At 44.3% G+C, this 25223-nt stretch overlaps 1 protein-coding gene across 1 annotated transcript; it reads left to right on the top strand.

Moving 5' to 3' along the window:
* Nucleotides 1–6312: 6312 nt before the first annotated feature.
* Nucleotides 6313–15706, top strand: LOC136652276 (sulfotransferase 1 family member D1-like). Its single transcript, XM_066629204.1, has 8 exons — nt 6313–6396; nt 9159–9307; nt 10876–11001; nt 11564–11661; nt 13162–13288; nt 14651–14745; nt 14928–15108; nt 15567–15706. Exons 2-8 carry the CDS (start codon nt 9160–9162, stop codon nt 15704–15706), a joined length of 915 nt encoding a protein of 304 aa, XP_066485301.1. The 5' UTR covers nt 6313–6396; nt 9159.
* The last annotated feature ends 9517 nt before the right edge of the window (nt 15707–25223 follow it).

The raw sequence follows: 25223 nt of genomic DNA, 5'->3' as shown, positions 1-25223 counted from the left end.
TTGCCTGCCTGGTGCGAAGGTTGCGGACATCACTTCTCGTCTAGACAGGCTAGTAGACAGTGCTGGGGAAGAGGTAGCGGCTGTGGTGCATGTCGGCACCAACGACGTGGGCAAGTGTAGCTGGGAGGTCCTGGAGGCCAAATTTAGGCTTTTAGGCAGGAAGCTGAAAGCCAGGACCTCAAAGGTAGCGTTCTCTGAAGTGCTACCTGTTCCACGCGCAGGGCCAGCTAGGCAGGCGGAGATCAGGGGTCTCAATGCGTGGATGAGACGGTGGCGTAGGGAGGAGGGGTTTAGATTCGTTAGGCACTGGGGAACGTTTTGGGACAAGTGGGGCCTGTACAAGAGGGATGGGCTCTACTCGAACCAGAATGGAACGAGACTGCTGGCGCATAACATTAAAAAGGTGGCAGAGCAGCTTTTAAACTGATCCCTGGGGGAAGGCCGACAGGAGCCGAGGGGCATCCGGTTCGGGACTCCTCATCCCTATGGGATGAGGATGGGGAGATAAGAGAACAACAAGACAAAGGCAGAGTAGGAGAAGAAATTGGGAAAGGTAGCGTGATGGGATGTGATAGATGGTTTGGCACAATGAGAGGATGCGGGGACAAAGGAGCTAATAAGCAACCCATCCTAGGGCATTCCATGTACAAATGCTTTTATGCAAATGCCCGAAGTCTATGAGCAAAGGTGGGAGAACTGGAATGTCTGGTGACAAGGGAAAACATTGACATAGTGGGCATAACGGAAACCTGGTGGAATGCGGAGAATCAGTGGGATACCGCAGTCCCGGGCTATAAACTCTACAGGAGGGACAGGCAGGGACATGTTGGAGGTGGGGTGGCTGTTTATGTTAAGGAAGGGATAGAATCCAGCAAAGTAGAGATTGAAGGTGGGTCCGACTCCACCGTAGAATCTCTGTGGGTTAAATTACTAGGCTTGTGCAGTGATGTAATACTGGGGGCGTGCTATCGTCCTCCAGACCAGAAATCGGATGGGGACCTTGAAATGAGGAAACAGATCAGGGAGGTGACAAGGAGGGACAGGGTTGTAATCATGGGGGACTTCAATTATCCTCATATTGACTGGGTCAATTTGTGTTCTGGTCACGATAAGGAAACTGGATTTCTTGACGTGCTAAATGACTGTGGCTTAGAGCAGCTAGTCACGGAGCCCACCAGAGGACAGGTGACTCTGGATTTAATATTGTGTGGTATGCAGGACCTGGTTAGAGATGTAAACGTTACTGAGCCATTGGGGAACAGTGATCATGCTGCGATCCGTTTTGACATGCACGTTGGGGGAAGAATACCAGGCAAATCTCTCACAAAAACCCTTGACTTCCAACGGGCAGACTTCCCCCAAATGAGGAGGTTGGTTAGAAGGAGGTTGAAAGGGAGGGTATAAAGAGTCCAATCTCTCCAGAGTGCATGGAGGCTGCTTAAAACAACAGTAATAGAGGCCGAGCAGAGGTGTATACCGCAAAGAAAGAAGGGTTCCACTAAATCCAGGAGGGTGCCCGCATGGCTAACCAGCCAAGTTAGAGAGGCTGTGAAGGGCAAGGAAGCTTCCTTCCATAACTGGAAGTCTTGCCCTAATGAGGAGAATAAAAAGGAACATCAACTGTGGCAAAAGAAATGTAAGAAGGTGATACGGGAGGCCAAGCGAGACTATGAGGAACACATGGCCAGCAACATTAAGGGGAATAATAAAAGCTTCTTCAAATATGTTAGAAGCAGGAAATGCGCCAGAGAAGCAGTTGGCCCTCTGGATGGTGAGGGAGGGAAAGGGGAGATAAAAGGAGACTTAGAGATGGCAGAGAAATTAAATGAGTTCTTTGCATCTGTCTTCACGGCAGAAGACCTTGGGCAGATACCGCTGCCCGAACAGCCCCTCCTGACCGAGGAGTTAAGTCAGATAGAGGTTAAAAGAGAAGATGCCTCACGAACCTTATAGAATTCTTTGAAAAGGTCAACAGGCATGTGGATGTGGGAGAACCCGTAGACATTATATATCTGGACTTTCAGAAGGCATTTGACATGGTCCCTCACCAAAGGCTACTGAAAAAACTCCACAGTCAGGGAATTAGAGGACAGGTCCTCTCATGAATTGAGAACTGGTTGGAGGCCAGAAAGCAGAGAGTGGGTGTCAATGGGCAATTTTCACAATGGAGAGAGGTGAAAAGCGGTGTGCCCCAAGGATCTGTCCTGGGACTGGTGATTTTCAACCTCTTCATAAATGACCTGGAGACAGGGTTGAGCAGTGAGGTGGCTAAGTTTGCAGACGACACCAAACTTTTCCGAGTGGTGAAGACCAGAAGACTGTGAAGAGCTCCAGAAGGATCTCTCCAGACTGGCAGAATGGGCAGCAAAATGGCAGATGCGCTTCAATGTCAGTAAGTGTAAAGTCATGCACATTGGGGCAAAAAATCAAAACTTTAGATATAGGCTGATGGGTTCTGAGCTGTCTGTGACAGATCAGGAGAGAGATCTTGGGGTGGTGGTGGACAGGTCGATGAAAGTATCGACCCAATGTGCGGGGGCAGTGAAGAAGGCCAATTCTATGGTTGGGATCATTAGGAAGGGTATTGAGAACAAAACGGCTAGTATTATAATGCCGTTGTACAAATCTATGGTAAGGCCACACCTGGAGTATTGTGTCCAGTTCTGGTCGCCGCATCTCAAAAAAGACATAGTGGAAATGGAAAAGGTGCAAAGGTGCGACTAAGGTGCGACTAAGATGATTACGGGGCTGGGGCACCTTCCTTATGAGGAAAGGCTACAGCGTTTGGGCTTCTTCAGCCTAGAAAAGAGATGCCTGAGGGGGGACATGATTGAGACATACAAAATTATGCAGGGGATGGACAGAGTGGATAAACAGATGCTCTTTACACTCTCACATAACACCAGAACCAGGGGACATCCACTAAAATTGAGTGTTGGGTGGGTTAGGACAGACAAAAGAAAATATTTCATTACTCAGCGTGTGGTCGGTCTGTGGAACTCCTTGCTACAGGATGTGGTGCTGGCATCTAGCCTAGACGCCTTTAAAAGGGTATTGGACAAGTTTCTGGAGGAAAAATCCATTATGGGGTACAAGCCATGATGTGTATGCGCAACCTCCTGATTTTACAAATGGGTTATGTCAGAATGCCAGATGCAAGGGAGGGCACCAGGATGAGGTCTCTTGTTATCTGGTGTGCTCCCTGGGGCATTTGGTGGGCTGCTGTGAGATACAGGAAGCTGGACTAGATGGGCTTATGGCCTGATCCAGTGGGGCTGTTCTTATGTTCATTATAATATTAGCCATTTTGTTCTCAATACCTTTTCTAATGATCCCAAGCATAGAATTGGCTTTATTGAGGATAGGATTGGCTTCTATCCCAAGCATAGAATTCTTTATTGCTGCCGCACATTGAGTCGACACTTTCATCGACCTGTCCACCACCACCCCAAGATCTCTCTCCTGATCTGTCACAGACAGTTCAGAACCCATCAGCCTATATGTGAAGTTTTGATTTTTTGCCCCAATGTGCATGACCTTACACTTACTGACATTGAAGCGCACCTGCCATTTTGCTGCCCATTCTGCCAGTCTGGAGAGATCCTTCTGGAGCTCCTTACCATCACTTCTGGTCTTCACCACTTGGAAAAGTTTGGTGTCGTCTGCAAACTTAGCCACCTCACTGCTCAACCCTGTCTCCAGGTCATTTATGAAGAGGTTGTAAAGCACCAGATCGCAGGACAGATCCTTGGGGCACACCGCTTTTCACTTCTCTCCATTGTGAAAATTGCCCATTGACACCCACTCTGTTTCCTGGACTTCAACCAGTTCTCAATCCATGAGAGGACCTGTCCTCTAATTCCCTGACTATGGAGTTTTTTTAGTAGCCTTTGGTGAGGGACCGTGTCGAACGCTTCTGAAAGTCCAGATATATAATGTCTACGGGTTCTCCCACATCCACATGCCTGTTGACCTTTTCAAAGCATTCTATAAGGTTCGTGAGGCAAGACTTACCCTTACAGAAGCCATGCTGATTCTCCCTCAACAAGGCCTGTTCGTCTATGTGTTTTGAGAGTCTATCTTTGATGAGGCATTCCACCATCTTACCCGGTATGGATGTTAGGCTGACCGGCCTATAGTTTCCTGGGTCCCCCCTCTTTCCCTTTTTAAAAATAGGCGTGACATTTGCTATCCTCCAATCTTCTGGCACCGTGGCCGTTTTGAGGGACAAGTTGCATACCTTAGTCAAGAGATCTGCAACTTCATTCTTCAATTCCTTAATAACTCTTGGGTGGATGCCATCAGGGCCCGGTGACTTATTGATCTTTAATTTATCAATGAGGTCTGAAACATCTTCTCTTTTAACCTCTACCTGACTTAATTCCTTGGTCAGGAGGGGCCGTTCGGGCAGCGGTATCTCTCCGAGGTCTTCTGCTGTGAAGACAGATGCAAAGAACTCATTTAATTTCTCTGCACACATCTTGGTGTGAACAAACCCAGGTTGTTCACCTTCCCTTCCTCTGAGCTTCAAGGTGGCACTGATCCCACCTGGACTAGCAAAGCAATACGGGGGTGACGGAAGTGAACAAGCAGTGAAGTGGCTAAGTTTGCAGACGACACCAAACTTTTCCGAGTGGTAAAGACCAGAAGTGATTGTGAGGAGCTCCAGAAGGATCTCTCCAGACTGGCAGAATGGGCAGCAAAATGGCAGATGCGCTTCAATGTCAGTAAGTGTAAAGTCATGCACATTGGGGCAAAAAATCAAAACTTTAGATATAGGCTGATGGGTTCTGAGCTGTCTGTGACAGATCAGGAGAGAGATCTTGGGGTGGTGGTGGACAGGTCGATGAAAGTGTCGACCCAATGTGCGGTGGCAGTGAAGAAGGCCAATTCTATGCTTGGGATCATTAGGAAGGGTATTGAGAACAAAACGGCTAATATTATAATGCCGTTGTACAAATCTATGGTAAGGCCACACCTGGAGTATTGTGTCCAGTTCTGGTCGCCGCATCTCAAAAAAGACATAGTGGAAATGGAAAAGGTGCAAAAGAGAGCGATTAAGATGATTACGGGGCTGGGGCACCTTCCTTATGAGGAAAGGCTACGGCGTTTGGGCCTCTTCAGCCTAGAAAAGAGACGCTTGAGGGGGGACATGATTGAGACATACAAAATTATGCAGGGGATGGACAGAGTGGATAGGGAGATGCTCTTTACACTCTCACATAATACCAGAACCAGGGGACATCCACTAAAATTGAGTGTTGGGCGGGTTAGGACAGACAAAGAAAAAAATATTTCTTTACTCAGCGCGTGGTCGGTCTGTGGAACTCCTTGCCACAGGATGTGGTGCTGGCGTCTAGCCTAGACGCCTTTAAAAGGGGATTGGACGAGTTTCTGGAGGAAAAATCCATTATGGGGTACAAGCCATGATGTGTATGCGCAACCTCCTGATTTTAGGAATGGGTTAAGTCAGAATGCCAGATGTAGGGGAGAGCACCAGGATGAGGTCTCTTGTTATCTGGTGTGCTCCCTGGGGCATTTGGTGGGCCGCTGTGAGATACAGGAAGCTGGACTAGATGGGCCTATGGCCTGATCCAGTGGGGCTGTTCTTATGTTCTTATGTTCTTAAGCAGAGAGACAGGCTTACAAATGCAAATAGTTATATTGAAAAATGTTCCATTTCTGGGCCCTGTGAAACTTTGAAAAGATTACTCTTTGGATTCCTGTAATTAAAAAAAAAAATATTTTACCTTCTCACTTTGGAGACATGGTGGCAGTGGCATATGAGAGGGTGTCTGGAGCAGTGGCCCCCAGTGTCAGGCTGCAGGGTAGTGTCTGCAGTGCCTGCTGGGTTGGCCCCGTTTGCAGCTGTGATTTGGCTAGCACTGGCTGTAGTAGCCTGCAAGAGAACCATGTTTATTGGTATGATTTTATATACGAATTGGCGTTGCTAGGGGACCGGTAGGGCAATTGTCTTGAGCTCTACTCCTGGGAAGACATCAAAATGAGCTCAGCCCAAGGCTGCAAAATCTTTAACTACACCACTGATATGAAGTTACAAAGTTATATATGACCTTGGAACACCACTGCATGGTGATATGGACTTTGAACTATGTTTTTAACTCTATATTAACATGTTTTAATATAACAATGTTATATTGCCGAAATCTTTACTCACCAATAAAAAGTAAATAGTTTTTCCTCTATTCAAGCTGACTTATCCTAACAACTTTGAACTGTACCACAGTAGCAGTGAAACCTTTTCAGAGGAGAAATCTGTGTAATTTGATAGCTGGTTAGCAAACAGCCAGGAGGGTGAACACAGGAGCTCCTCCCCAACTGCTCCAAGGAGGCTGAATCTCAGCTTCACATCGGCTACTGACTGTGGAATATACAGTAAGTTCTATAGCTTTATAGCATAAAGACTGTATGCATGAGTCTAATGTCCAAATCCTAACCCACTTTCCAGCACTGGCATAGCGGTGCCAATGGGACGTGTGCTGCATACTGCAGTTGGGGGGCACTCACGGAGGCCTCCTCAAAGTAAGGGAATGCTTGTTCCCTTCCCTCAGAGCTGTATTACCCTTATGTGGGTGCTGCAAAGTGGGTTAGGATTGCATCCTAAACTAATGACAGATAAAGATGCTTGCTCTGTGGTGAAAACAGCTGGTTCTGTTTATTTACTAAGAGCTAATTAAAGCATCTTCAGAGCAATCACTACTTTCAGTTGATGACGAACCCCAAAACAGATTTTGATTTAAGGGGGATATTCCTGTTTATAACTTTTTGATGTACAGAATTCTGCTTCTATATTTTAGTTGATCTGTGGAATATTTGAACAAGCAGTTTTAGGTTCAGGATACTGTTTTGTGCAGTAATGTAGGTTAATGTAGTAATGTCCTCACCAACATGTGTTGGTGAGGGTTATCTGGAGGTATGGGGTCCTTATGGGTATGGGTGGGTATGGGTATGGGTGATGTGACAACAAAAATCGACATAATCAACACACAGCCTTCCCAAGCAATTGATAACTCACCAATTGAAACACAGTGTCAGTGAATTATTTCTGTCTCTAGGTCTGAATGCCACTTGCTCAAGATAATAAATTGATATTGTTACAGTAAGAGGCTTGAGAATTGCAGATCTGAATCTCTCTGTTCACAGTTGCCCATTTGTAGTCAGGAAAAACAATGACATTTTTTCAGGCTCAAATCTTTAACAAAACATATTGACAGAGTTAAACATTATGGAAACTTTTCTTGTCGGCTGGCTGAAATAAGGCATATCTTGACTTAAATCACTACATTCTGTGCCCTTTATTCCAAGTAGATCAGGAGCATATGTGTCCCCAGTAAGGTAGGCGAGGCTGAGACATTGTGATTGGCCCATGACTGTTCAGTAACCCTTTTGGCCATGTGGATGCTTCAAGCAGAGTCTCTCCAGTTTAAAGCCAACACTTTATCCACTCACCACATTAACTCCCATTTTGCTGTACTTACAATAACATACAGCAAAATGGGAGTTAATGGGGCTTATGACCGATAAGCTGCTTCTTGCAAAATAATAACAGCACCCCTCCCCCAAAATAAGTTTATAGAGAGCAAGGCAATGGTGATGATGATGGCTGGTTAACTCACATTCTGCTAATGCTCCAGTTTGCTCCAGTTGAGCAACAGCATTAGGTGACACAACTCTTCTCATAACAGATAAACCCCTCTGGTAGAGCTATTGAGCATCACAAAGACACAACAAAAGGTTAGAAAGAAGCCCTGTGTAGCTGCTTGTTTCCCTGCCCAAGAGACATTTTAATTAAGCCCTTGTTGTTTCCAACCAATTCAAGATTAACACATTGCCTACCAAAATCCTCCTTCTCAGTATACTTGGATAAGCTGCAGTTCTGAATCTGCTTGCATAATTTATGCAATGGCCCTCACACAGAGTTCACACATTACACTGTTGTAAAACAAGGGTTATTAATGGAAAACTTGGCATGGCATAGCAGCTTCACTAATGCCCGGTTTCTGGAGTGTGTAATCTCCAAGGGCCTCCCACTGTTATTAAGAAAACAATGATGTCAATGGAAATTTGAGTAACCTGCCATTACCAAGGAACCTTAAGCCACTACAGATTGAGCCTCCACATTAGTCTGGAGGCGATTATACACACCTGATCAAATGTGCAGGGGCTGGAGATTTCCACGCTATAATGTTCTTTTCTTCTCTATGAGGCATAATTATTGCAGATAATGTGGACAAAGGATTTCATAAATAGGGTGTAGTTTTGATTTGAAAAACCAAAAAATCCTCACGATGCTTTACTTTTGAAAGCCCATCTCATTTTGGAAGACACTTCTCCTCATGAAAACATCTACTGGCCTGTTTTCCAGCCCTTATCTTCCACGAACAGCAAAAGAGAAATGCCTGTGCTAATGTGTTTCTGAGTTTTAGACAACTCGGTTTTGTGGCACCTTAAGGAATAATCCATTTCATTATATGCATTTAATGAAGTAAACTGTTGTCCATGAAAGTGGAAACCATTTGTTAGTTTTAAGGTGCAACAAGACCTTTTTTTGTTTTTGCTGTTACAGATTAACATAGCTACCATTCTGGACATTATGGTTTGACCTGTTATATTACAGAAGTCTATAAAGAAAGTATATATTGAATACAGTGGTTGTCCTGTTTGCTATCAAGTGGTTGTCCTATTTACTACAGAGACACTACAGTTTGTGAACTAGAACTCATCAACACAGAAGGACTGCCTTGAACCAGACTAGAGCAGTGGTCGGCAACCACATGGCCATAGCCAGAGACTATGTCTGAGTGGATGGCAGGCTGCATTCAGGGTAGGGGGGGGAGAACTTTGTGCGCCCATTTTCAGCCTTATGCCTTTCACTATTACCCTAGGGCGAAGGGTCTCTGGGATTGTTTTGCATTGTTGTTTTGCATAAACTGCTTTGAAAATAATTTTGATCAAAAGAAGTATGAACATAAAAATAAATGAATAAACTAGTAATGAGTAACAACAGTGAACATCTTGTAACAATAAGAGTAACAATAAGAACACATCTCAAAACTACCTGTAACACATGACTGTGGAGATCCAATAGAGAAAGTAAGAAAGAAGGAGACTGTACTTCTTTCTCTTGCTTTCTGCAGGATGGAGGTGAAAGAAAGCATCTTCAGACGGCAACTGGTGGATGTCCACGGTGTACCCCTGTTCTGGAGCATTGCTGAGGAGTGGGCCCAGGTGGAGACCTTTCAGGCCAGGCCAGATGATCTTCTTATTGCTACTTACCCAAAATCAGGTGCTGATGGCCAAGGGCCTTTCTAGATAGTGCATGATGTGCACATGGTGGGTTTAATTGGTTTCAGGATAGTGGGAAACATCTGTTTGTGCCCAATAGTGAACTTATGAACTAATCCTCTCCTCTCCCTCCTGCTAATGCAGCCAGAAAGGCATGTACTGCATCCAGCCGGGGGGAGGGGGGGTCTGTGCAAATGGGAGGTATGTATAAGACATTTTTACTTACTTTCAGTAAGCTCTGGGGTTGTCTGTGTGTATCCTCAAAACGTATGTCACCATTTCCAGTGATGTATGTCCATGGAGAAAAAAGGGGTGGATTTTTCAACTGAGGGGATAGGATCCAGTGCATGCCACTGCTGTCAGATCCACCCTTTCTGTCACCTCCATGTCCCCATTCCTCCCCCCTTCCTGCCCAGTTATACCCCTAGTCCTGGTCCAATGGGTATATCAGGATCTGGTAGTGGAGCTGTCATGCTGCCACTGAAGGAGTGCTGTGCATCACTTCTGTTGTCAAAATGATCATAATGTCATACTGTCAGCCCAGTCCTGCATAAGATTGGGCTGTTGGTAACATTCCCTTATTAAAATGTATTGTTATTTTGTCATGGCCCCTTAGGGACAAAGTGGCTGCTTTAAGTTAGTTTAACATTCTAGTCTGCATATAGTTGTTTGTGGGTTATGTTCAAGTAAGAGGGGTAACCTGGAGGCCAAAGCTGATTTCTGGAGACCAGTTCTGGAGGGTTGGCAGCCCTACCTGCTCTGGTTCTCAAAAAAGCACTTTTGACTTTTTACATGTTGGAGGTATTTAACTTTGTGGACTTACTGCACCTAGCACTCGGGCAGCCATTTTTTGTTGCCAGTAAGTTATGATGCTGCCACCAGAATGCTAATGTGATTTCTGTGGGCAGTATGGTTAAGTGAGTTTGCAGGAAGCACAGTTTAAAATGTCAGGGAAGCTTCAGAATGGGCATCCGCAGTATATCTTGGAACATATCACCTGCAGCTACAGGGGACTACTGTACGCTGATTTTAAACAAATAAAACCAGTTTTATATGTTATGATGAATTGCTCTGGTGCTAGTTAGAACCCAATCTTGTTGTCCCTTAGCATTGTCCCTGAGCTCCAGTGCTGGTGCTAAGTGTCTCAAGCATGCCATAAAGCACATTTACAGCACTGCAGGAGGAGGGAATGTCAGTGCCAGGCCCAGCACTGGGAGAATGCCAGCCAGGAGTGAGTAGCACTGCCAGTGGGCAGTGCAAGTGTTTGGGCAGGGGGGAGGCATTCCAGGGCAGGGGGAAGGGTGGAACAGGGGTGGGCGGAACAGGGGTGGGCAGAGGGCGGAGGCAGGAGTGGCTGGAATCAGCAGTGGCCTCCTCCACTGGATCCTATCCTCTGTGTCGGACTGCAAAGCCTGACACAGTAGTTCTCAAGTCTGCACCGGCAAAATAGCCAGTGCAGACTGGGGGAAGGGGTTACAGTTGTCACTATTTTGGTGTAACTGTTCCTCCAGGTGCTGGGAACCATAGGACTGGGCTGTTAATCTAACTGCACTCATCTTACATCTTCAGGCACTACTTGGATAAGTGAAATTGTGGACATGATTTATAATGATGGGAATGTGGAACAGTGTAAGCGAGATGCTATTTTTAATCGTGTACCTTTCATGGAGCTGATCATACCAGGAATGTCAAATGGTAAGGCCTTTACCATGTGCACAAATGAAAAGATAAAACTTTTTTCCCCTTTATTGATGAGTATTTCCCACACTTTGGGACACAGAGGTTTTTCTTTCTTGATTCAAATTGGAGATACACAGTTCCTCAAAAGTATATAAAAGTATATATTCATTTTAGCAATCAATTCTGAGGACAGTGGGAAGGCATCTGGCTTGCAACTGCAAAATAACCTAATTGATAACTGTTAGTTGAAACAGAACCTTCAAGATTCAAGAAATCTTTGAACAAACTCATAATTCTAGACAATTCTGGTTTAGAAAATAATTGGAATTTGGTGGGTTCTAGATATTTTTGAGGCTCCAGATGGCCTCTAGGTATGCATGATGAAAACGGTTTGTGATGTTCGTCTTTGTAAATGAAACAGAATCCATCATATCCTGGCAAATGCATAAGATCAGTCTAAGATCCATAAAATCATTCTATGAGAATCCAGTGGCAGGACCTGATCAGGCCAGAAAATAAATTGCGTTCCAAACGTCTCTGCTTTTTCTTTAATTTCTTTCCTACATGTGTTTTCCAGGTGTAGAACAATTGGACATGATGCCTTCTCCTCGATTAGTTAAGACTCACCTCCCCGTGCAACTTCTTCCTGAGTCCTTTGAGAAAAGCAACTGCAAGGTAAACAACTCTACCTTTCATTAGAAAATGTCATAGAGACTAGTGCTTGTTTTTGCACAATTATTTGTCCTGAGAGAGCAATCTCTCCAGTTGCTTCATTCTTTGTTTTGTTTAATTGAATGGTGAGAAAGAAAGTAGATCTTTCTTCTAGAACGACTATTTAACAGTATAAAGAGGGGGAGTGTCTCCACATTTCAACTGAGTAATGCTCCCTCTCTTGTGGTTGTCACTGGAGGATGAGCAATGAAATTGCTGCAGTGTGGAAAGAGAACATATCTCTGATTGACTCTGCAATGAGAGGATGTTCTCCTTTTCTGCCTTACATGGGTGAACTTCACTCCTGTTCCCAGACCACTTTCGAACCATCACCAAAATGAGCTGCCCATTCACAGACTGTGAACAGGGTTGCAGTCGTGGGGGGGTAGAGGGATTGGCTCAGTCCTAATTTGTCATTTTGTATGGTCCAGTTAACTGTCCCATGTGTTCACTTCCTTCTCCCATTTCTCTTCAGTTTTCAATCTCAAGCATATTTCAATCCCCTCTCCATCTTCCCTCACCCTTTTGCTGCATATTTAAAGATTATTCCAATAAAGTTTGTTTTGATCCTTTTCTTTTTTCTTTTTTTAATTTTATATTTAAAATTAAAATATGCAGACCAAAGTATCTGCATATCAACACTTCATGCTGCTTATGTTATTATTTTGGTTGTTTTCTGTTGCTTACCCCTTGAGGATTCTCACATATCTAAAAGGATGTTCATGTAGGTGTGTCATATGCTATGCAAAGTTTACACTACAATTTTTTAATTTACCTCATATAAGTTATTTTGAGTAATGCAGGGAAGGTGCCATGATCTTAACCTCATACACACAGCAGATCCAAAATTCACGTTATGAAGAAAACTAAACGTCAAAAAGTTTCCCTACACATACCCGCACACTGAATTGTGTGCATCCCTCCCCACATGGAGAGAGGATATTATTACTATTTGTTATTCTACTTAAAAACAATCAAAATGGCTCACAAAATTAAAAAACAAATATCAAGAGTATTGCACAACCATGGCGCTGTGCTCTCCTCCCCAAGTATCCAATATTCTGGAAAGAAATCAGCCCTGGGAAAATGTCATGTATTTAAAAACACATTCAGATAAGAGTAAGATTTTCCCTTTTCCATATCTAAATGCGTTGTGGAGAGGAAAGATCCACCTTGGGGTGCAAAAAGAGGTGATAGCTTGAAATGTGTGTGAAATAAAGTTTTCTGAGGAATAGCATCAGCCCTGTATAGAAAATTAAAACCATAATTTCATTCCAAGTTTTAAAGAAGACAGAAGACATAAAGCTCATGCCTTGTGTTATTTCTATTTTTAGTCATCCTTTTACATTTGAAACTTTTAAGGAAAGGAACCATTTTTGAAATGGACACTTGGCAGAATTTTTTAAAATGCTCATTAGCCTGCAGCATAGATGAATCCACAACATTCCACTTTCTTTCCTACAGACAATCTATGTGGCCAGAAATGCCAAGGATGTGGCTGTCTCTTATTACCATTTCTACCAGATGGCAAAGATGCACCCAGAACCAGGCACCTGGGCTGAGTTCCTGGAGAAATTTGTGGAAGGAAAAGGTAGAATTTAGGAGGATAATTTGTTTTTTAATCAGGGCTCACATAGTGTTCCTGACTCAAGAATCACTAATTCTCCTGATCCAAGTAAAACAAAGTTTTATAGCACTTTAACTGCTCTGGCTCCCCTCCCCCCCCCAAAATCTTGGGGTTTATAGTCTATGAGCTGCTGAGAGAGCAAAACTAGATGTGCCATCAGTATATCTGCCTTTAAATGGAAGTCCGCCCTAATCAAATATAAAAATCATGTGGATTTAGAGCACAAAAGGGGCATGTGAGCAAAGATTCCCATTCTGGCTGTGAATTAACACCTCAAGGACCTTTTCCCACCAGCCAGACTCTGGAATCAGAAATGAACTTGCTGAAGAAAGACTGAGTTGGGGAAGTTTCAGCTCCCCTCTTTGACACACATATAGCATGTCTCCTCTATTCAGAAGTAAGTTCAATTTGTTAAATGGGGCTTATTCCTAAGAAAGTGTGCATAGGATTGTAGCCTAAAATCACCTTCTCTCTTCCCCCTGTCACACTCAAGATGTGAGTGGGCCAGACCCACTGTTAGGACCACAGAAATCTTGGATACTGTGACCCTAAACATTCTCTGTTAGAGATCCACAGCCCTTGCTCTTCCCTCCCTTTCCAAGAGAATGAACATTCTCAGCATTCCCTCAAAAGGAGAAATGTCTATTAAACAAGTGTGGAGATGCCCTCAGTGTTCCCAGTAAGCAGGACACAGCCATTAACAGTCTTTCAGCACAGCTGGAGAAAAGTTTCCTGACTACAGCTGAGACAACCAGAGAAATTCAAATCTGAAGACAAATTAAGCCTGAGTGTCATGACATGGAACAATAATATTTTGAAATAAATTTGCTTTTGTACTCAAGTTGCAGTTCAAAATACAGCCATGCAGGAGAGCCATAGTGTGATATTTCCATAACAGAAGCAATGTCATAGGAGAGAATGTCTGGGCTGTGAGTGATAATGGGAGGCTCCTGTGTATGTAATGCAGGAAAAACCCAAGTGTGTGAATGACCCCCAAATGCCTATTATCCAACTCTAGTCATTTATCTGAAATATCTCAAGAGCAGCTCTCAGAAAGCATAGTACTGTATAAATACTTATTATTAGCAAGTGCAAGATTGAAGGAAGTGGGGAGTTCCTTTTGCATTCTACTAAACCTATGTTGTGCCGCTTTATCCTGTGTGTGTGTACTCAGAAGAAATGGATAAAACTAATTTCCAAGTAAGTATGCATAGGAGTGTAGCCTTGTTTGATGGGACCATTTATGTTTGTATGTCTTCTAGTTATACATATTTGTAAGCTCTGTTGAAAAATATATATATTTATCTCATTTTTTGCTCTGTGCAGTGGCATTTGGATCCTGGTATGACCATGTAAAAGGCTGGTGGGAGAAGAGAAGGAACCTCCCTCTACTGTATCTCTTCTATGAAGACATGAAAGAGGTGTGGAAAAGGAATTTTTTCTGCCTGTGCACACTGGGGGCATGCAGGAAGTTCCCTTGGCTGTGAAATGACTAGTCATTCTAGCCCTGATTCCTGGGGCAGAGAAGGTATATAAAGAAATAATTTTCTGCACACTACTCGAAAGGATGCCAGTTCAGATGAGATTGTCTTTCCCTCTGTAGGATCCCAGACGTGAATTGCAGAGAGTGCTTCAGTTTCTGGAAAAGGAGGTGACAGAGGAGATAGTTCAAAGGATCCTTCACCACACATCATTCCAGGAGATGCAGAAGAATCCCACTTCCAACTATAAGATGATTTCAACTGCTGAAATGGACCACAGTGTGTCACCCTTCATGAGGAAAGGTTAGACTCTCTCGTGTACAGCATAGCCTTGCAACACTCTGCATTTCAAAAATCATATGTTGGGACCCATAGAAATTATGGAGGTTGTTTAAAAATAAGGCAATATAAAACTGCTACAAGTTTTGGATTCTTTTGTTCTAAATTCTGCTGTGTTTTTTCATGTCTGTCACTTTTTGAAACTATTCCTAAGAGCCATGAAATTAGAAATTATTTGAAATCCTAGGAAGTGCAATTGTCCAGAAACTCCATCAATATAATGTGCTATTGTAATAACAAAGTAACACATAGTATATGTAGTAACTTCATACATGTAAATTACTACATGTAAGGCTTTGATTTCAATGCTGTTGAGAATGCAAAACTCTATGCTAGACTGACTATAGCATTGACAGTTACCTGTAGAACAAACCAAAAGTATTAAAAGTTCAGCTGGTGATTGCTGGTTTTCTTCTGCACAGGAATTTCAGGTGACTGGAAGAATCATTTCACGGTGGCTCAGAATGAGAGATTTGATGAGGATTATGCTGAGAAAATGAAGAGTTCCACTCTTGCATTCCGAATGGAAATCCCAGAGGCAAACATGCCTGAAAAAACATAGGGAGAAACATCACTGTGTGTGTGGGTGGCAGTATGTTTGTGATCTGAAGTGGGGATATGGTGGATGAAGAAAAGGTTAAGCACCTGCACACACATTCATAGCCCAAACCTATCCAAATTCCCAGCACCAATGCAGCCACAATGCACCCGAGTCAAGAAAACAAATGTTCCTTTCTTTTGAGAAGACCTCTGTGACTGCCCCCCCCCCGGATGCTGCACACACCCCATTGGCACAGCTGCATCAGCACTGGAAAATTGAATGGGATTGGGCCCTCACACAACTATTGTTTCTTCTCAAAATAACCTTTTCAACCTAAAATAGAGCCATCCAGCTCCCATTATGTGTGTGTTTGTGTGTAACGTACAGTAGTTTGGTTCTGCCTTGTCACTTTCTTCCTCTTATGTGGAGATTACTTGAGACTGGGTGGGAAAACACGGAATGCCAGCAAAGCAAGCACAGACCATTCTTGGATCTGAGCAGATCTCTCTACATTTCTTCAGTTTTATAGTTGTGACAGAATTCTCAGCTTTGTGTCTCTTCATCAGTGGTGCAGTGATACACTTTTGATGTGCAGGAGCTTGACATGACACCTACCATAGCCGCACACCGCAAAAATACGTCCCACTAAACCTGGATAACAAAAATGATCAACTTTAAATGTCTTTATTGGAGTGTTTTCTAGTGCTGCTGCTTATTCCTATTTTGGAACTTATACAGTACTTCATTTAATAATCTAGCTCACGCCATTCTGAACTTTTGTATTGGGTTGCAATAGTTTAAATCAAATGTATAAAAACTGAAAAATGAAATTTAAAAATCTCAGATAAATATAAAAGGGCACAATCCTAACTCCTTATGGGGCGCAATACCCCTTATTAGGGCGCAATCCTAACCCCTTATGTCAGTGCTTTCCAGCACTGGCATAGTGGTGCCAATGGGATGTGTGCTGCATCCTGCAGTTGGGTGGCACTCACGGAGGCCTCCTCAAAGTAAGGGAATGCTTGTTCCCTTCCCTCAGAGCTTCATTGCCCTTATGTCAGTGCTGGAAAGCACTGACATAAGGGGTTAGGATTGCACCCTTAGACTGCTAGCCTCTGTATGTCTACCCTGTCTGTGTTCAGTAGGATTTACTCTCAAATAAATTTCAACAGAGTTGTAGATGTGATGTAATATGATGTAATGTAATACAAGCAACATACTATCTCTCAATAAAGACAATGACCTAGGCCACTTTAACATATGCCCCTAGGCCAGTGGTTCCCAAATTGTGGGTCAGGACTCACTAATGGGTCACAACCCTTTTTGGTGGGTTGCAGAACTGACAAGCTGATAGCTGACAAGGAAAATGTATGGAGCCCTATGGAAAGTGAAACTGAGCCGCACATGAACGTTTTCCAAAGAGTAAGCAACCATGCCTCAGTCCACTGCAAAGGGGTATGCCAGGCCACCAGAATGGTCCTGATCCAATGAACATGGAGCTAAACAAATGCTCCGGAAGGCGGTTACCCTCAACTACCATAGTAAAAGGGATAAAAACAGAGGCTTTAGAGGTTGGTAAAGTGAAACTTGTTTTTAACAGCGCAAACCTATCTTGCGTTGGAACAGGAAGGCCAGGCCTGCGCTGTATCCAGGGCACGTTAGGGTGCCAAAGTGCCTCAGCCAGAGGTAAGGGGAAATTCCCTTACCCCTGAGTAAGCCACCACAGCCCCAATGGGTCTCTGGACTTGCAGCACCTCCTGAGGGTTTGAAGCCACTCTGTGCTGCTTGGGAACAGGGGTTGGGATCTGGATAACTGCCAGGTTCCAGCCCTGCCATATGCTCCCCTCCAGCCTACCCTAGCCTTGCATTGGCTGAGCTTGGCAGAAGCAAGACTCCTTCCCTGAGTTGGTGCAAAGGCTGGATTCAGCCTCAGCAGGCTGGCACGTGTCCATGTGCCAGCCCAGCCAACTCACAAGGAGGCGCAAACATGCACATTTGTGACTCTCCTGGGTTGGCACAAGTGACTTGTGCCAGCCCATCCTTGGGTCAGGATTGCGCCCTTAGGGCACAATCCTAACCAGTTCTACTCAGATGTAAGTCCTATTTTGTTCAATGGGGCTTACTCTCAGGAAAGTGTGGTTAGGATTACAAATGTCTCAGTTTGACTCCTGCTGAGCCTGATGCTTCCTTTCAGCTAACTTTGAAACACAACAGAGTGCTTCTGCTGGTGATATGCCTGTTCGTGCTCTAAGAGAAGTCTAGGATCCTGGCTTCCCTGCCCCACTCTGCCCACCTTTCCCTCAGCTACACTGCTGTTCTTTACTTCCGAAGCTGTCACTGGCTTTTCAGGCTAGCCTCCTTGCTCTCTGGGCTGCCTTTATTAGTAGAAGCAGTTTCTGCTTTTGCTGTCACATAGTCATGATTAATGCTTGGAGCAGTAGAAAAGAAGGCACTGACAGCTAAAAAATGGTTTCTAGGTTCCTGTCTCTACAACTTGGGCAGTTATCCTAACTGTTAGGATAACAGTTCAGTCCTAACCAGTTTTCTAACACTGATGCAGCAGCAATGTAGCTCCAGAGTAAGGGAACAAATGTGACCTCTGTGACTGCCCCTCCCCCCCCACTACAGGATGCAGTGCATACTCCTTTGGCATGGCTGCATCAGCGCTGTAAAGGATTGGGATTGGAGTTTAAAACAAGAACTCAATAAAACCAACAGAATGAAATACCCAGTTAAGGTAATATATAAAAAAGATTAAACATTAATCTTCACCATTAGAGGGCAACTTCTCCCCAGTCCTGCACTTGCTCTCAATTGTCTATTCAGATATTACACATGCTGATGATACTCTATTCCCATTCAGCACTTACAGTTCTTTAAGGCTGCAATCCTATTTACACTTACATAGAAGTAAGCCCCACTGACTTTAATGGGACTTACTTCTGAGTAGACATCCATAGGTTTGGGTTCCAAGTCTGCTGTGCAGGGTAGTTACTGTCTCTTTTCCAAAACCCACCAGGGTGGCTGGATGGATGCTTCACTGTCTCCTCTCAACACATTCTTTAGAAATAATTTATTTTCTTTGATAACTGCTGTTATACCCACCAACTTGTTTTAATGGCAATACTGCAAGGCACATACTTCCCTGAGTAATGCCTACAGCAAATGAGAACAAGTATTTGGAATGCACAGCATCTGCTTGTCAGACAGTTGCAATTGTGCAGTAAATTTGTAATACAGGTGCAGCCTATTTATCTATTTTTTATCTGCAGATTTGTCTCAATGAAAATGGGGTGAGGGTACTGAAAGTCACATACACCTTTGCCCTGCGATTGGTTTCCAGGCAACCCAAAACACTGCAAAAAGGCTCTGCCTCGCCCAGGCAGGAAAATAGCCCTGGAAGAGGTTCCCCTTGCAAAGGAACAGTAACACTCCTGAAGCCCCTGAGCCAGCAAAGAGGCTGAAGAGGGGAAGGGGGGGGGACCAAAAACCTCTGTAGCCAGGACATGTACAGCAAGGTGGAGCTCGCTTGCTCTTTCACTCACTCACACACACAGGGGCAAGTGCAGTTAGCAACAGAGGGGATTGCTTTAAAAAACCCAGGGAGTGTTTGCTGAATTCCCCCCCCCCTCAGATGGTGCAGGCTATCACTGACACAAGCAAGCCTTTCTAGCAAGCAAAGCACGAGATTTAGCCTACAATTCTCTCCACACTTTCCTGGGAGTAAGCCCCATTGACTAGAATGGGGCTTACTTCTGAGTAGAAATGCATAGAGGTGGACTCTTGAAAGCTCAACATCCCACCTGTGAAAGAAGCAGGACAGCTGGCAACGGGGAGGGCAGAGTACTGAGCAGGAGGGGGAGGAGAGGCGATTGCTTTAAAAAAAACCAGGGAGTGTTTGCCAAATCCCCCATGATGCAGACTCTCCTGCTCCAGCAAGCCTTCCCAAGCAAGCCTTGGGAAGTCTTGGAGAGACAAGTGAGTGTGAGCAGAGAGCCAGACTGTGAGTCGCAGAATGCTCTGGGGCAGAGGAGCTTCCATGATGGCAGTGGCCAGGGAAGGCTGCAGGAGCGGCAACAGCGAGGAGGAGGAGAACCTGCAGTGCTGTTGGGAGGCTGCCTGGGACACAGAGGACGAGGCATCCCAAGCAAGCTCAGCATCCCACCTGTGAAAGGGATGGGACTGAGAACAGCTGCCTCAGTTTCCTTCCATCCTAAAGTGTCAGGCTGCAGTGTGTTTGCCTAACTCTATGGCATTTAGCACAACATGTTTTTGTTAATCGTGCTGTTAATCTGTGATTAATCTGTTAATCGAGTCACAGAATGGAACTAAATAGGATAAATAAATACAGGCTCCACCTGTACAGCAAGTGTGAAAGCCAGAGATGGCAAATGGAATGGCTGCTAAAAGCCTGGTTGCATAGATAGTCTTGCTATGGTTTTGTCCTCATAGCTCCTATGGTGAAGAGGCATTCAGGGGGATTTCCAATAGGAGCAAGGTCATGTGCAGAACAAACTCAGACTATTACATGCCCACTCAGCTGAGCTTCCTAGTGCAGGTCCCATGAGAGGGGTGTGTGGGGTATAAATTGAGCCTAGGATCAGAAAGGAGGCCTAGGAGCAAAGGACAGGGCATGGAAATTTCCTGGGATCTTTCATTTACAGATCTCACCCAGACTTGTTGCTTGGATGGGATAGCAGTCCTTACTTTGCAGCTCTAACACTACTGACACTGCACCAGCTCTGACCCGGCCTCCCACAAGGCAAGCTGGGGACATTACTGTGGGCTATGTGGCAGCAATACAGATCACATGCACCAGGCCAAGGAATGCATACATACTGTATGTAATGTATAAATCAAAAAACCTGTGTCTTAAAATTGACCCTGGAAACATGGGATGACTTACACACTGGTCAGTGCAGCTGCTTCTAGGAGCAGCTGCTTGGTTGAGGTGGGGAGGTAGAAGCAGAATGCAGGGAGTGGAGGGAAAGGAGCAATTTCACTTACCGGTAATTGTTCTGAGGCAGCAACAGAAAGCAAGCAAAACAAGGGAGCCATTTCAGCTTCTCCAAATAGGAAGAGAAGTGAAAGCACTTATGGGAATTGTAGTATGTTTGAGGGCTGCTGTTATGGAGTGTGACACTGTACTTCTCAGAAAGTCTACAACCCCATAAGCACCTTCATCTCCCTTCCTGCATGGAGAAGAAGGTCTAATGCTTGTTTCCTTTTTGGCTTTTTGCTGTTGCCTGAGGACAATTCCTGGGAAATCATTTTCAAAGAATTTCACACACCCCGAAGTTTAAACCCCCCCCCCCACTTATTTGAGGGTCATAGAAAATTCCATGATTTCTGGTGCATAACCAGCCTTTGACTTATCTGTGAGATTGACTTATACTCAAGTATCTATGGAAGTGTAAAATCTGGGAGAAAACTGGTCTGCTACAGTAGCTCTTTGGCTTGGTATGTTGGTACCAAGGAGTGTATAGGAGCTCAGGGACAGAGCTGTGGGACTACAGCTTTCACAGAAGTGAGTTTTGATAGCCCAACATTTTCTGGAATCTCAGTAGGCCTTATGGAGAGCAGCAAGGCCAACCAGGAGGCCAAGTCTTCCCGGAGGGTAGACCTGGGCTCTGGAGACTTTTCCAGCTAACCACCCTCCCCCAGCCATGTTTTGCCCCTTCACTGCCCCCGCTGTTGCAGTCCTCTCCCTGCTCAGTTTCATCCCTCCCCTCCCACTTTGGGAAGGGGCCCAAAAGAAACTTTGTACCCCCTGATGAAATTCCTCTCAGAGGCTGTCTCCCCGTAACACTGATCCCACCTAGATAAGCAAAGCCATTGAGGTGGAAAAAAAAAACCTGAACAAGCAGAAAGACAAACTTACAAATGTGAATTGTTATATGGAATAATGTTCTATGGCTGGGTCACAGTGAAACATTGAAAAGAGTACTCTTTGGATTTAGTTGCTCCCCCCTTTCTCTTTTCTTTTTGTTTTGCCTTGTCATTTTCAAGTCACGGTGACATGAATTCTGAACTTTGCCCTGAACACTTTCAGATAAACTTTGAACTGCAGAAATCTTTACTCTCCAATAGAAACCATGCAAGAATCCAGTTTTTCCTGAATTCAAAATAATGTATCCTAACAACTTTGGCCTCTATCGCAACAGCAGTGTAATGTATTTGGATGAGAAATCTGTTGTAATGTGATAGCTGGTGGGTGAACAGCAAGAAAGCTGAAAGCAGGAACTTGTCCTCCTTGCCTGCTCCCAGGAGGCTGACTCTCAGCTTCAGATTGTCTGCTAATCCTGAAATAGTAAGTTATACAGTTTAAAGAGGTGTATTTATGTGTTTACAGATGAGGAAGTTTGATTTGTAGTGAAAACAAGGTTTTCTGGCCTGGGAGTGGGTTTTTTTTTCTGCCTACTGCAGACTGTTCTCCTGGGGTGTGTTAGCCCGTTAGGCTATGGCTGGCAGGAATAGTGTGGGACACAGAGCAGGAGTAGGGATCCTGTGTCTGCCTTTAGGTAAGCAAGAGCTGAAGGAAAACCCAAACCAATCTCAAGAGACTGCTCAGCATGGGGAAGCAGACTAGTGGTCCCTTGGGCTTCAATTGCGATGTCTACCAGGCTGTCTTGGGTAGGCAGAACAGCTTCCTTGACCCCCCTTTCTAGGGGTTGGCAGTGAAAAGGCTGGGGGGGGGGAATCCTACAGCCAGGGTGGTTTTGCCCAATGGGGTTTTGGCAGGTTAGCTGTCTCCTCCAGGATGGTGCCTACACTTGGGATGCTGGAGCGTCCTAGGCAGGACCTTCTGTTAACTGAGCAAAGAGGCACCTTTTAAAGTTGTGTTCTCTTATATTTAGTAAGGAGAGAGCAATTGTCCCTTGGACCCAACATGGCGTATTTTCCAGTGGTTGTTGCTGGTGTTACTTCTGTATTTTTTTTTTTTAAGATTGTAAGCTGTTTGGGGATAAGGAACCATTGCAGTTTTAGGATCAAGATGCCCTTTTGTGCAGTTATTTAGCAGAAACATTAGGCATATTTTAGGAAAGCTCATCTGGATATATCCTAAGACAGGGTCCTTCTGGGTTGTGGTGACAACAAAAATCAGCACAATGGACATGCAGTTTCTCAAATATTGATTTTAACTTGCCAACTGAAACATAGTATCATTGAATCCTTTTGTCCATAGCATGAATACTTCTTGCTCAAGATCATCTCATTAACTGTTGAGCAATAGCATTAGGTGACACAACCCCCCATCTCTACAATAGGTGATCCCTACTGATAGAGCTATTGAACTTCACAAAGACGCAGCAAAGGTAAGAATAGAAACCTTGTGTGGCTGCTTGTTTCCTTGCCCAAGAGACATTCTAATCAACCCCTTGCAGTTTCCAAACAATTCAAGAACACCAAATCTTGGTGTTGCCTAACAAAACCCTCCTCCTCTGTACACTTGGGTTGCTGTGATTAGCTGCATAATTTATGCAATGGCCCTCACACAGAGTCCACACATTCTGCTGTTGTCAAATATGGGTTATGAATGGTAACCTTGGTATGGCAAAGAGCTTCACTTATACCCAGTTTCTGGAGTGTGTAATCTCCAAGGGCCTCCCAATGTTATTAAGGAAACAATGATGTCAATGGAAATTTGAGTATCCTGCCATTATCAAGGCACCTTAAGCCTATATGTTAGCACTGAGGTGATTATCCACACCTGATCAAATGAGCAGGTGCTGGTGATTTGCATGCTGTAATGTTCTTAACCTCACAATATTTTTCTTTTCTCCTCTATGAGGCATATTTATTGCATATAATCCTTATGTGTAATGTGAACAAAGGATTTCATAAGTAGAGTGTGGCTTTGTTTTGAAAAACCAAGAAATCCTCTTGGTACTTTATTTTTGAAAGCCTTTCTCATTTTGGAAGACACAACACCTCATGAAAACAGCTACTGGCTTATTTTCCAGTCCTTTTCCTCCACGAACAGCAAAAGAGAAGAGAATAGCAGTAACACTGCTATTGTGTTAGACTTCCCTTTGGAAAAATATCAGAGTCCTGTGGCACTTTAAAGATGGGTCGCCCAATTCAACTTAAATTCCCCCACCCTGATGTGGTGGTGCTGGTGGGGGCTGCGCTGTATCCTGTGTGAAAATTTTGGCTGCTAGAGATCTTGATGTAAGGGGTTATTTGTCCCATTGCCTTGGGGTAAGCCCTAGCAGCCATAATGGGTAAAGGTGTTGGAAGATTTAGGCTGAACTCCTATCTTACTCACTGGAAACAAACACCTCTAGTACTGGGTCAACTTTGACCTGCACCAGCTCTATAGCACAAGTCTGTCAGCAGATCAGGCCTGGGAAGGAGCAAATGTCTTAAAACCCACACATGATGTTTTAAATGTGTGGTTAGGATTACAAATGTCTCAGTTTGACTCCTGCTGAGCCTGATGCTTCCTTTCAGCTAACTTTGAAACACAACAGAGTGCTTCTGCTGGTGATATGCTGAAGCAAATGCCTGAGGAGGATACCAAAAGTGTAGGAAATATTGGTGTCTATAAATGAAAGTGTGGTCTATAAAGGAAAAAAAGTGTTATCCTCTTCTTTGAATACATGGCGAAGGCTTTACCATTAAATATTCCTGGGATTAACATCTCCATGAAAGGAACACGATTAGTAATAGAATCTCGTTTACATTGCTCCACATTCCCATCATTATAAATCATGTCCACAATTTCACTTATCCAGGTAGTGCCTGAAGATATAAGATGAATGCAGTTAGATCAAATAGCACCAGAGCAATTCAGTTTAACACATAAAACTGTCTAAAATCAGTGTACGTTGCTGATTCTGTTCACCAGTCATTACAGCCCTGAGCTGGATCACACATATTCCATGCCAGCACTAGCAATCCTGTCCCTTCCCAGGCCCAATACACCCACACCCATCATCGCCCTCCCTGCCCACCTTGGGAATTATTTTGATCTAAATATGGAATAGGACTCTAAAAATAAATGAATAAACCAGTAAGTAACTAGAACAATAATGGCAGGTCCCAAACAGGGCCTAGGCCTTACTTAGGGCACAGTCCTAACCCCTTATGTCAGTGCTTTCCAGCACTGGCACAGTGGTGCCAATGGGATGTGTGCTGCATCCTGCAGTTGAGTGTCACTCACAGAGTCCTCCTCAAAGTAAGGGAATGTTTGTTCCTTCACCTCAGAGCTGTTTGTTCCTTTACCTTTTCCAGTGCTACTGGAAAGCACTGACATAAGGGGTTAGGATTGCGCTCTTAGGCACACTTCTGCCATTTAGAATTCTTTGCTACCCTATCTTTAGTGTTGCTTTGAGGAAGTTCCTTTTTGCTTGAAGTGAATTATAGAAACTGGATGTGCCTTGAAGCCTGTCTGCAGGGCCACATAGGAATGTGTTTACTGAAGATAAGGTGATGACAAGGCCACTAGAGAAGAAGTCAGCCCCCAACCTCTTGGAAACCCCCTCTCTCTAATCTGGTCCCTTTTGCAATCTCAGAGGGTATGGGAACCAATAGC

Source organism: Tiliqua scincoides, chromosome 5 (assembly GCF_035046505.1).
Source record: "Tiliqua scincoides isolate rTilSci1 chromosome 5, rTilSci1.hap2, whole genome shotgun sequence".
Taxonomy (NCBI): Eukaryota; Metazoa; Chordata; class Lepidosauria; order Squamata; family Scincidae; genus Tiliqua; species Tiliqua scincoides.
The sequence above is the reverse complement of the archived record's forward strand: the minus strand, read 5'-3'. Positions and strand labels throughout refer to the sequence as shown.

Bases quoted from the DNA above. Each gene is read 5' to 3' on its own strand.
- LOC136652276 (XM_066629204.1), top strand. From the start codon at position 9,160: ATGGAGGTGAAAGAAAGCATCTTCAGACGGCAACTGGTGGATGTCCAC. The intron at 13,289-14,650 runs GTAGAATTTAGG...TGCTCTGTGCAG, and splicing joins GAAATTTGTGGAAGGAAAAG to TGGCATTTGGATCCTGGTAT. The intron at 14,746-14,927 runs GTGTGGAAAAGG...TTCCCTCTGTAG, and splicing joins TCTATGAAGACATGAAAGAG to GATCCCAGACGTGAATTGCA.